This window comes from Hemitrygon akajei, chromosome 1 (assembly GCF_048418815.1).
Source record: "Hemitrygon akajei chromosome 1, sHemAka1.3, whole genome shotgun sequence".
NCBI lineage: Eukaryota > Metazoa > Chordata > Chondrichthyes > Myliobatiformes > Dasyatidae > Hemitrygon > Hemitrygon akajei.
Genome location: NC_133124.1, coordinates 175,848,272 through 175,861,302, shown reverse-complemented (window position 1 = coordinate 175,861,302; position 13,031 = coordinate 175,848,272). Strand labels below are relative to the sequence as shown.

Genomic DNA, 13,031 nt, shown 5'->3' with positions numbered 1-13,031 from the left:
TACAGAGAAATATTCACCTGTTATCAATGTAGAGAAAATTTACTTGAGGACCAGAATTAATGGAAAGTTTATTTCATGAATAGAGGTGTATAAAATTAAGATGGTTCAGATAGGAAAAACGCAAGCAGGCTTTTTCCGCTGAGGCAGGGTGACACTAGAGGTAGTATGTGTATGTAGGCCTCCGTTAGTCTCGATAGACCACGGATTTGCACCTTGGAAAGTTCTGGGCAAGGTTTTTTTTATGGAAGACTGGCAGCTGCCCAAGCTGCAAGTCTCCCCTCTCCACGCCACCGATGTCGTCCAAGGGAAGGGCATTAGGACCCAAGCAGCTTGGCACCGGTGTCGTCGCACAGCAATGTGTGGTTAAGTGCCTTGCTCAAGGACACACACGCAGCCTCAGTCAAGGCTCGAACCAGTGACCTTCAGATCACTAGACGAACGCCTTGGCCACACGCCAACATGACTAGAAGTAGAGGGTCGAGGGTGAAAGGTGAAATGTTTAAGAGGAACGAAAGGGAACTTCTTCACTCAGAGGATGGTGAGAGCGTGGAACAATCTGCCAACAGAAGGGGTGGATGTGGATACGATCTGGATACGTACTTAGATGGGAGGGGTGTGGATTGCTACGGTCCAAGTTCAGTCAATGGGACAAGGCAGAATAATAGTCTGGCACAGACTAGATGGTCTGAAAGGCCCATTTCCATGCTGTATGCACTCCGCCTGTTCATCTGTTCAGTTCTGTTCACCTCAGTATAGGAAGGATGTGGAAGCTTTCGAGAGGCTGCAGAGGAGATTCACCAGGATGCTGCCTGGATTAGAGAGCATGTCTTAAGAGGAAAGGTTGAGCAAGCTGAGGTTCATCTCTTTGGAGCGAAGGAGAATTGATAGAGATGTAGAAGGTAATAAGAGGCATAGATAGAGTGGATAGCCAGCGGCTTTTACTCCAGGGCATAATTTTAAGGAGATTGGAGAGATATTTTTTTACATGGAGAGTTGTGGATGCATAGAGTGCCCTGTCAGGGGTAGTTGTCGAGTCTGACACATTAGGACATTTAAGAGAATCTTAGTTAGCTATCCATGTGGGAAAGAAGGATTAGATTGATCTTGGGAGTGGGATAAAAGATGGCACAATATCATGGGCTGAAGGGCCTGTGCTGTGCTGTACTGTGTTTTAACACCTCTCCCACATTCTGTGGCTCTACACATTGATGACATTATTGGTCCTTAGAGAGGCTTATTCTCTCACCAGTTACCCTTTATCCTCTTAATACTGTATACTTGCAGGATCGCTCAGGATTCTCCGTGACTTTATCTGCTATCTCATGTTCTCCTCTTGCTATCCTGATTTCCCTCTGAAATGTACTCTGACAACCCTTACACCTCCCAAGAGATTCCCAGCTCCCAGTGCCTCTCCCTGCCATACCCCTCCTGTTCCTCTCTGGGTTCCCTAATCATTCCAGACTTGCCCGTCACTTAACAGGTACACACGGTCCCTGAGGTCTCCCTCTCTTACTTTTAAATCTTTCCTATTTCATGGCCTCATTTAAGTAATAATTTGTATTTTTTATATTTTTCCTGTCTTGGAGCGATACCTCACATTTTCCCACATTAAACTCCATCCAGCCAAGTTATTCCTTTCACTTAACCCTTTGGAATTGGATTTTCAGAAGGCATTTGCTAAGGTGTCATTCAAAACACTTACCACCCAATTATGTCCTCACAACTTGCTAATCCACCCGTATCTGTATCAGCATTGAATGTGGCTGCAGTACACTTGGCCTTTCATCCAGGTAAGTTGATCTGAATCCTGTTGTAACCTTAGACGCCTTCTCCACAGTCCTCCATATCACCAGTTCTGCCGTCATCTGCAGACTTGCTGATTTCTTCCCCGGCTTCCGTCAATGACCGAGGTTTCAGGTTACCGTGCACTTGTAATTCTAGGCCCCTGAACTCAACCCATCTTACTTTTAAATCCCCCCCACTTGCCCTGCAAGCACAGTCTCCCAATTGGCCCTTGCAAATCCCTGCCTAGTGCCATCAAATTTAGCCTTGCCCCGTTCAGAATTTTCAGATGTGGACCTGTCTTGTATCCCTCTATGACTATCTTACCACTAATAGAATAATGGACACTGGTCCTACTGTCACTTCAGCCTCTTCCCCCTACCTCGTTCCCCAATGGGAAGTCCGGTGTTGCCCTTTCTTTAGTAGGGCCATTGACACATCATCATCATCATCACATGCCATACTCTGCCAGAGCCTCGGCGACCACTTTCTTCCACTGCGATCGGTCGGCAGTCAAACCTCTTGCATCTCTGGCGGTGAGGCTGGTCCACTTCTTGACGTTGTCGATCCAGGTTGTCCTCTGTCTGCCTCGGGAGTGGCTTCTTTCTACTCTGCCTTCAAGCACAGTGTGTTCCAGTGTGTCATCAGTTTTTGAGATGTGTCCAAAATAGCAAAGTTTCCTTTGGATAATGGTTTGCAGAAGTATTGGTTTCGTGCCAATCTCTTCTAGGATGAAATTGTTGGATCTCCTTTCAAAGTATGATACCCTGAGGATCTGTCTGTATGACCACATCTCAAATGCTGTCAACTTCTTTTCATCAGCTGCTTTTAGGGTCTATGTTTCACGGCCATATAGGGCTACTGGCCAGACGAGACTCTTGAGGAGGCGTATCTTGCTGTCAGTGCTCACAGATCTATCTTTCCAGATGTTTCAGAGTTTGGTGGTGCTTGTGCGTGCCATTGCTAGCCTTCGCCTTATTTCCTTGCTGCATTCATTTGTGTCATTTAGTTCTGCGCCAAGGTATAGAAAGAAAGACACTTGTTCGATCTTGTCGTTTCCAATGTAGATGTCAGCTTGAATTGCAGTTTTGCTTATCACCATAACTTTGGTCTTTTTGCCATTTATCAGCAAGTGAAATTCAGCAGAGACTTCTGCAACATTATTGAGTAGTGCCTGTAGGCCTTCTTCCGTTGTGGCTAGCAGGGCCGTGTCATCTGTGTATCTCAAGTTACTGATGGTTCTTCCTCCTGTTTTAATGCCAGTGTTGTCTGGAATTGCCAGTCTCATGATTGTCTCAGTGTAGATGTCAAAAAGGTGTGGAGAAAGGATGCAGCCTTGGTGGACTCCTTTCCCATTGCAGGATGATTCAGTCTCGCCAGATGTGGTCTGAAGGCTGGAGGATTGCATAACATAGTGTTTCTAGAAGAGCCACTAGGTGTGGTGCCATGCCCAGCTGAATCATTGTCGTCCACAGTTTGGTGTATTGGACACAGTCAAACGCCTTTGAGTAGTCTATGAAGCAAATGTATAGGGGGGTATTGACCTCTCTCATTTTCTCCATTATTGGGCGCATGCTGAAGAGCTGGTCCCTGGTATCTTGGCCACTCCTGAGGCCAGTGTGTTCGAGTGCAATCTCTCTATCTGTGTAGTTCTTTAGTCTCTCAGGGATGAATATGAGTAGAACCTTGCTGACGTGTGATATGAATGTAATTGTTCTGTAATTACTGCACTGCGGGAGGTTGCCTTTCCTGGGAATTGGAATGTAGACAGATTTGCACCAGTCTGTTGGCCATTTGCCAGTTTTCCAGATGGCGCAGACAATGTGGTGCAAGATGTGCGTCATTGAGGTGCCTGTTCTGCTGGAAGAACTACTTTCAGTAGTTCTGCTGGTATGTTGTCAGGACCAGATGCTTTATTCTTTTTAATCTTCTCGATTGCTCTTTCTACCTCTGACAGTAGTGGCTCGGGTTCGAGTTCCATTGTGTTGTCCAGTCAATGGCTTTGTCACGGTTTTCATTCTCGTGTTCTTCATAGAGTTTCTTGGTGTACTCGAGCCACCTTTCCCTCACATCTGCATCTTCTGTCAGAATTTTTCCCTCGTCATTTTTGATTGCACCAATTCTTGGTGTGAAGGTGTCGATAAGTTCTTTTACTGCAGCATAAACTATCTTGCTGTTGCCTTTGTTGGCCTCATTTTCCATGTTGGAGCAGATGCTTTGTAGGTTTGCCTCCTTGTCAAGCCTGCAGCGTCATTGTACTTCACACTTCAGCTCCTTGTATTCCTTACTTGTTGTTCCTTTCTGACCTTTCACCCATCTCTTCTTTTCTACTGCATACAGCGTTTCATTTGGGATCCATTCTGTGCCTTTGTGCTTTCATCACTTTGGAACATGTTTCTCTGCTGCTGTCGTCAATGCATCTCCTATTACATTCCCAAGTTCTTCTGGTTTGACCTCTTCTTGTAATTTCAGCAGGGCTTCAAAACTGTTGCAAAGCTCTACGCTGAAAGATCTGAGAGATCACTGGTGGTTTTGCTTGTTTTACGTTCTCAACCCTGAGCTCATCTTGGCCAACAACAGTTGATGATCGGTATCACAGTCAGCACCCGGATATGTCCTGCATTCCAGAATATTTGATTTCCATCTTTTGATGCTGAGGATGTAATCAATCTGGTTCCTGTTTTACCATCAGGAACTGTCCATGTGTATTTGCGTGGAGGCTGTTGATCAAACATTGTGTTCATTATACAGAGGTGGTTTTCTTGACAGAACTCAACTAGCCATGCCCTCCGTTCGTTCATTTGGTGTTCCTAAACTGTTGTTTCCCATGACCTCCTTATTCAGAGATGTTTGACCTGCTTTTTCATTAAAATCACCAAAAATGAGCACAATGCCAGTTTTTGGAGTATCATCAATGAGGCCTGGCAGGTTGTTGTCGTTGGTGAGTAGTTGACAGTGAGTGTGTTTGGGAAAGGCTTGCATTGTATGTGGATGGACAAGAGTCGTTCGTTCAATGGGTTGTGGCCTAGTACTGCTTTAGCTATTTCTTGCTTTGAGATGAACGCAACACCTGCTCTTCCTCCTTTCTCAGATCCGGAGTAGTACATTGTGTAGCTGTTCTTCATTGTAAAATGACCTCCGTCAGACCATCTGATCTCTGTTATTCCAATGGTATCACAGCCGATTCTGCCGATTTCATCGATGAGAAGGTGAAGTTTCCCTGTGCTTCTTAGAGTGCCAAGAACATTCCAAGTGCCAATATTGATATAATGTTTGTTAAGTCTGAGGGTCTTCATTCCAGCACTGGCTGTGTCAGATTCTGGGGTTCCTGGAAGAGGATTTCCCCCAGAGTCGTCATCACGACCAGAGGTACTTGAAGTGCCGTCAGCCTCTTCCCCAGTGGTATTGTTACTGTGATACAGCCTGTGGGTCCCACTGCCCACAGAAAGGTTTTTGTCATTCATTGGTCCTGTCATAGAGTGAAATTGGTGGTCTTGGAGGAAAGAGGATTCTGTGAGTGGTCCCCCACATCCTTCTCACAGCACAGTGGTCGCTCACGGACCAAATTGCCCAGCCGGTGATGCCATTATGGCATTCTTCCGCCTGTGCAGTTGACATTATTGCCGTTGATCTGCTGAGTTCCTCCGCCAATGCTGTCACCCAACGCCCTGCCGCCAGTGTCTTTACCATAACCCTGGTAAGGGAGGCTGACAGGTGCTAGTCCTTGCCCAGGGGACATCTGGGAGTACCTGTGACGGTTAAGAGGCACTCCATCATCCTTGTAGCCCTAGTGGACCCTGGATGCAGTTTAACGTAATGCCCAGGACGACCCTTGACACAGCTCGAGGAAATTTTCCTGGATGGATGAGACCAATTCTGTCTCAGTCAATCTGAGGGAGGTTGATACCACCTACAGCGACAATCCTGTCCATTCTACAGCTCACGGCATTCTCCCTACATATTTCCTCATCCAATTCCCACTGACCATTGTGGGGGCCGATAGTCCAATCCCATCAAAGTGATCTCCCTATGAGTTCTACTCTTACACACTCACTGAACAATCCCCCGGTAAGTATTACTGAGATAGTCTCCCTTATTTAAATAAAACTTAGTCCACATGTGCTTTATTCCTCTTTTTTGAGTCTACATAATCTAGGTTTGCATTAACCCTCTTGGGGTTCTGTGCTTTGGTTTTGTGTTTCAAGCCTCTCTCCTTAGGTCTACGTATCCCCGCTTCACATTCATGCCCTCCCTTCTTGGATCTGCATGTCCTGGGTTTGCATGCACGCACCCCTGTCAGCTCCGCATGCCTCGGTCTTGCATTTACACACTCCCCCTTAGGTCTGCGTGACCTCAGTTATGTTTACACTCTCCCCCTTTCTCAGGTTTCTGAGATTCAGTCCCGTGTTCCTGCCCTTTGTCCCACGTTACCCGCCTCAGTCCTGATTCCCCACCCTCAGTTCCGCGTTCCCGGCCGCGGTCTGGAGCTGACGGCCGCGGTCTGCTCTCTGGCTCCCAGGCTGGGATGTCCACCTTTAACCGAGCCAAGCTGCTGAACGTGGGGGTGCGGGAGGCGATGAAGGAGGCCGACTGGGACTGCCTCTTCTTCCACGACGTCGACCTGATCCCCGAGGACGACCGGAACCTGTACGTCTGCGACGCTCACCCCAAGCACGCCTCCGTCGCCATGGACAAGTTCGGCTACAAGTGGGTCTGCCCTCTGTAACACACCCTCCCAGGGGGCGCTGTGGGAGGGGTGGAGCGGAGGGAGTTTCATGCTGTTGGGGAGGGGGTGGGGCTGGGTGTCGCAGTGAGCTCAAGCGCCGTGCAGTGGGAGGGGCGGTGCAGAGGGAGTCCATGGTTTGGGGTGATGAGCAGGAGCTTTGTGCAATGGGGAGGGCAGTGGGCGAAAGCCCCATGGGAGGTGCAATAAGGAAAATGCCACCCAGAGACACGCATCCCATATATAAACTTTGTGCAGTAGAAACACAAGTTAATATTAACATAAATTATACATACTTTTCATAATAACTGTAATAAATTAGATTATAATGTGGTAAAGTGGATCGGCAAATTTGTAGACGTTTCTAAGACCAGGGCATAGAGGACAGTGTGGAAAGTTATCAAAGCTTGCAGAGGGACCTGGGCCAGGTGGAACGATGGCAGGTGAAAATGAACGCAGAAACGAGAGGTGTTGCACTTTTGGACGATGTTTAGGATCTGCACAGTGAACGGTGAGGCATTGAAGTGTGCCGTAGAGCAAAGGGATCTGGGAGTACCCGTCCATAACTCTTTGAGTGTGGCATCACCGGTAAATAAGGTACCTGTAAAGAGAGCTTTTGGCACATTGACCTTCACAAATCAAAGTATTGAGTCCAGGAGTTGGGATGTTATGTTGAAGTTGTAAAAGGTGTTGGTGAGGTCATGTCTAGAGTATTGTGTGCCGTTCTGGTCAGCTACCTACAGGAAAGGTATCACTGCGTACAGAGAAAATTAACAAGGATGTTGCCGGGACCTGAGTTATAGGGAAAGATTGGATAGGTTAGGACTTCCTTCACTGGTGTGGAGGAGAACGATGGGAGATCTTCTGTATAGATTAGGTAAGTGGATGAGACTAGATCTAGAGGTCATAGGCTTGGGGTGAAAGTTGAATACTTAAAGGGGATCTGAGGGGGATCTTCCTCACTCCGAGGGTGGTGCGACTGAAACAAACTGCCAGTAGAAGTGGTGGATATGTGTTCAATGGTATTTTGGATAGGAACGTGATTGAGAAGGGATCGTAGGGTTTTGGTCGGTAGGTGGGATTAGGAGGAAGACCAGGCTGCACAGACTAGGTGGGCTAAACAGCCATTTTCTGCACTGGAGTGCTCTTGTGACTCTCAGGACTAAGTTACACATAACATCCCAGGAAGCTGAGAGATACATACAGTGTGAAGGTTTTTCAGGTAGGTTTAAGAATCCGGTTGCAGTGGGGACAAACCTGCTGTTGAACCTTGAGGTGTGGGTCTTCAGGCTCCTGTACCTCCTGCCTGATGGCAGCATTGAGCAAGGGCCTGGCCCAAATGTTGGGGGGTCTTTGATGGTGGGTCGCCTCTTCTCGGAGAGCTGTACCCATGATGGAACTGACCAAGTCCCAGTGCTGCCTGTACCCCCTGTGTTTCAGTGCACTGGATCTCCCATACCGGGCTCTGATTCAACCAGTAAGAATGCCCTCCATTGTCTTTGATGCTGTGTCAAATCTCCTTAAACTTCTAAGAAAGAGACACTGATGTGCCTTTCTCATGGCTGGGTTCAGGGCAGGACTTCTGAGATGTTAACACTCTGCAACTTGATGCAGCTTACCTGAGCCCCTCAATGAGGATGGTGCGAGTTTTCCCAACTTCCTTGTTTGAAGACCACAATAAATTCCTTGATCTTGCGGATGTTAAATGGGGGTTGTTATGACACCACTCAACCAGCCAATCTTTGTGGCTCCTGTACTCCCTCTTGTCACCATCTGACGTTCTGCTGCTAACATTGGTGAAGTTATAGATGGCATCTGAGCTGCGTCTAGCCACACAGTCACAAATTCAGTGAGAATAGAGCAGTGGGCAAAAAGTGTTGGTTGTCAGCCAGGAGATGCTATTTCCGATCCACACTGACTATGCTCTCCTGATGAGGAAGCCAAGGCTCCAGTTGCAGAGGAAGGTACAGCAGCCCAGGTTCATCGATTGGTACTGAGGGAATGATGGTGTTGGACACTGAGCTGCCATGAATAAACATGCTGGCTGGTGTAGGTGTTGTCCAGGTGGTCCATGGGCAAGTTGCGAGTCAGTGAGGCTGCGTCCACTGTAGATCTATTGCTGAAGCAGGCAAAATGTAGCAGGTCCAGGTCCAGGTCCAGGTCCTTGCTTAGGCAGGAGCTAATCCTAGACACAACTAAACTCTCAACGTAGTTCTTTCCAGTAGATGTGAGATATAGATAAGTCCATGTTGCATGAACCATGTGCAGTGCCATACCTCAGTATCTGCCATATGTGTCAAAGCAAAACAGCAAACTTGTCTTGCACAGTGTTCCTACAGATAATTCACTACAGCAGTACAGGCAGTACAAGGGAGAGTGTCTAATTCTAGCCATGACCGATCTCTTAGAATCAGAATCAGGTTTATTATCACCAGCGTGTGACGGGAAATTTGTTAACTTAGCAGCAGCAGTTCAATGCAATACATAATGAAGAGAAAAAATAATAATAAATAAAATCAATTACAGTATACGTATATTGAATAGATTAAAAAAACGTTCAAAACCATTTCATCACAGTAGATTTGAGTGTGACCGAGTGATAGTTGTTGAGGCATCTGACCATAAACTTGCCCAACAAATAAATACTTTTTAAAATCACAATTCATTCAAACAGCCCAAAGATTCACCATAGTTTCAACCATACTTTTTAACTCTTTAGCTTCTGTGTGCTGGAACTCTACTAGGCCGTGGGAGATGGGGTGAGTATGGGGAGAGACTGGGTGGGTAACTGGTGACGTCTCTGCTCTCTGCCTCACAGACTGCCGTACTCTGGTTACTTTGGCGGAGTGTCGGCCCTCACCCCTGACCAGTACATGAAGATTAATGGTTTTCCAAACACCTACTGGGGCTGGGGCGGCGAGGACGATGATATTGCCTCCAGGTCAGTACTGGAGTGTTGTGCTATGAGTAGGAAGTGCTTTGGGAGCACTCTGTTGTGGGTGGGATGGTGGGCTGACTCCGGTACTAACCCTCCCCTCCTGCTACCCCAGGATCCACCTAAGCAAGATGCTGATCGTTCGACCATCGGTTAAGGTGGGAAGATACAGAATGATCAAACATGGCCACGACACAGGCAATGAGAAGAACCCCAAAAGGTAAAGTTATCCCATTGTACCTTCCCCTCTGCTCAAGAACCCCCTCCCATCTTCCCATAACCCTCCAGAATGTTTTGAAGTTCCCCCACCCAGCCAACACACTTTTTGTCCCTCTTCCCTCCGGGAGAAGGTCCAGGAGCTTGAAGATTCATACGGCCAGATTTGGGAACAGCTTCTTTCCAACTGTGATCAGACCGCTGAACAGATCCTGACCCGGATCTGGGCCGTGCCTTCCAAATATCCGGACCTGACTTGCACTACCTTACTTTCCCTTTTCTATTTTCTAATTATGATTTATAATTTCAAATTTTTATTACTTGGATTTGTACTTCAGGGAGCACGAAGCACAGAATTAAATATCGCAGTGATGATTGTACGCTCTAGTATCAATTGTTTGGTGACAATGAAGTAAAGTAAAGTAAAATGTACTGTCTCCCGCTACCCTCTGTCCCCTTATTCCCTCATTCTCCCTCCCATCGCTCTCCTATTTCACCCATCCATTCACTCCTACATTCCTGTACTCCTCTCCTCTCTGTCCTTACACCCTTCTCCAATCTCCCTATACCTCTCCCTTACCCTATCCCCCATTTCCCCCTCAGCATTCCCATCACCCCCTTTCTCTCCACCCTCTCTTCACCCCCCTCCCCTCACCCTCCCTTTTCGCTCTGTACCAGTGGTGTTTGAGGTGGAGAGCATTGAGACCTTCAAGTGGACGTGAACATCACTAAAGTCCAACTCCGTAGACTCGCCATGTCAGCTTGCCAACGCCTCTACTTCCTCAGGAGGCTAAAGAAATTCAGCATGTCGCCGTCAACCTTCACCAATTTTTATTGATGCACCACATCCGGGGGCATCATGGTTTGGTATGGCAACAGTTTTGCCCACGACCACAAAAAAAATACTCCAGTGAGTTGTGGACACAGCTCAGCACATCACAGAAACCTCAGCCTAAAACATCGACTGTTTGTTCATTTCCATAGATGCTGCTGAGTTCCTGCGGCGTTTTCCATGTGTTGCTCTATTAACCATATAGCCATGTAACAATTACAGCACGGAAACAGGCCATCTCGGCCCTTCTAGTCCATGCTGAACGCTTACTCTCACCTGGTCCCACTGACCCGCACTCAGCCCATAACCCTCCGTTCCTTTCCTGTCCATATACCTATCCAATTTTACTTTAAGTGACAATACCGAACCTGCCTCTATCACTTCTACTGGAAGCTCGTTCCACACAGCTACCACTCTCTGAGTAAAGAAATTCCCCCTCATGTTACCCCTAAACTTCTGCCCCCTAACTCTCAACTCATATCCTTTTGTTTGAATCTCCCCTACTCTCAATGGAAAAAGCCTATCCATGTCAACTCTATCTATCTCCCTCATAATTTTAAATACCTCTATCAAGTCCCCCCTCAACCTTCTATGCTCCAAATAATAAAGACCTAACTTGTTCAGCCTTTCCCTGTAACTTAGGTGCTGAAACACAGGTAACATTCTAGTAAATGTCCTCCGTACTCTCTCTATTTTGTTGACATCTTTCCTATAATTCAGTGACCAGAACTGTACACAATACTCCAAATTCGGCCTTACCAATGCCTTGTACAATTTTAACATTACATCCCAACTCCTATACTCAATGCTCTGATTTATAAAGGCCAGCATCCAAAGCTTTGTTCACCACCCTATCCACATGAGATTCCACCTTCAGGGAACTATGCACCATTATTCCTACATCACTCTGTTCTACTGCATTCTTCAATGCCCTACCATTTACCATGTATGTCCTATTTGGATTATTCCTACCAAAATGTAGCACGTCACACCTATCAGCATTAAACTCCATCTGCCATCTTTCAGCCCACTCTTCTAACTTGCCTAAATCTCTCTGCAAGCTTTGAAAACCTACTTCATTATCCACAATGCCACCTATCTTAGTATCATCTGCATACTTACTAATCCAATTTACCACCCCATCATCCAGATTAGTGTCACATGGACCGAGATACAGTGAAAAGTTTGTCATGCACACTGTTCATACAGATCAGATCATTACACAGTGCACTGAGCTAGAACAAGGCAAAACAATAACAGAATGCAGAATAAAGTTGTAACAGCTACAGAGAAAGTGGGGCAAATCATATTGACAGGAGATGGAAGTCTTGAGCAACACACACCATCTTTTCCCCAGGGTTGAGGAATCAGGCACTGGAAGATACAGATTTAAGGTGAAAGGAGAGGGATTTAACAGCAACCCGAGGGCAACTTTTTCAGCCAGAACACGGTCTGTATATGGAACGATCTGCCGGAGGGAGTGATTGAGGCTAGTACAAAAGATATTTGGCCAGGTGTGTCTATAGGAAACTTGGAGGGATTTGAGTCTAACACAGGGAAATGTGACTTACTCGGATGCTAATCTTGGTCGGCATAGTCTAGTTGGGCCCAAAGACATGTTTGGGTGCTGTGGGAGTCTGTAACATCCCCTCCCCACTCTGAGTCTGTAGATTCTCGATCTGATTTAGCCGACCATTCCTCCGCCCTCCGTAGTTGCTGCCTGACCTGCTGAGACTGCTCCACGTTGTAGCTTCTGGGGTCTCTTGTGACCCCACCGATGGCTTTGTGGCTGGGGAGGGGGAGTGATGTCGAAACCCTGGGCAAGTGCGTTAAGCTGAACCTTCCCTCTATCTGCAGGTTCAACCTGTTGGCCCGGACGAGACTCTCGTGGAGGAAGGACGGGATGAACGCGCTGGATTACAGTGTCCTCGCCAAACACTACTCCCCACTCTACACAAACATCACCGTCGACATCGGCACGGAGGAGCGGCCTCGTGCAACGTGACCGCTCGTGCCCCCACTGCCACCCCCGCACCCTTGCCGGAGGTCGGAGGAGTTTCCTGACTTTGGCCATCGAGGAAAGCGAAATAAAAATATCTCTGTCGGAAGAGAAGAGAACCCACCATGACCATTAGCAATAAACCCCTGGGTGTTTCACTGGGGTGGGGTGTGGGGGAGGCGACCACATGACGGATTTTAGTCACCTGACCCACCCAGCATCTTGAGACCTGGCTTCCTACGGGTGGGGGCGGTCCGGTCTTCACAGCCCCTCTGGGCCTCCGGAGTTCCATCCTAGGACAAGGTCTCCCACTCAATACAGACCCGTTTCTGAGGGGGGGGGGAGGTGGAAAGAGGGGTGTGGTGGTGATGACAGAGGTTATGACGAGAGGTCACACAGTGTAAACCACGGTTTGTCACAGAACCAGTGGGCGGTCACTGAACCCTTGGGTGGAGGGTGGGGAGGGATGGGTGGGAGGGGGTGAGAGATGCACAACCTGTCTTTACACCTTAGTCCTGGCAACATTCTTGAAAATCTCTTCTGT

General features: G+C 47.5%; 1 protein-coding gene across 1 annotated transcript in view; it reads left to right on the top strand.

Moving 5' to 3' along the window:
* The window catches only part of LOC140732491 (beta-1,4-galactosyltransferase 3), a 28,518-nt gene extending 15,912 nt beyond the window's left edge, over positions 1 to 12,606 (top strand). The window contains exons 4-7 of the mRNA XM_073055256.1: positions 6,302 to 6,489; positions 9,324 to 9,446; positions 9,556 to 9,660; positions 12,346 to 12,606. Coding sequence (XP_072911357.1) covers positions 6,302 to 6,489; positions 9,324 to 9,446; positions 9,556 to 9,660; positions 12,346 to 12,493 — 564 coding nt within the window. The 3' untranslated portion in view covers positions 12,494 to 12,606. The remainder of the gene's footprint in view (positions 1 to 6,301; positions 6,490 to 9,323; positions 9,447 to 9,555; positions 9,661 to 12,345) is intronic.
* Positions 12,607 to 13,031: the final 425 nt, after the last annotated feature.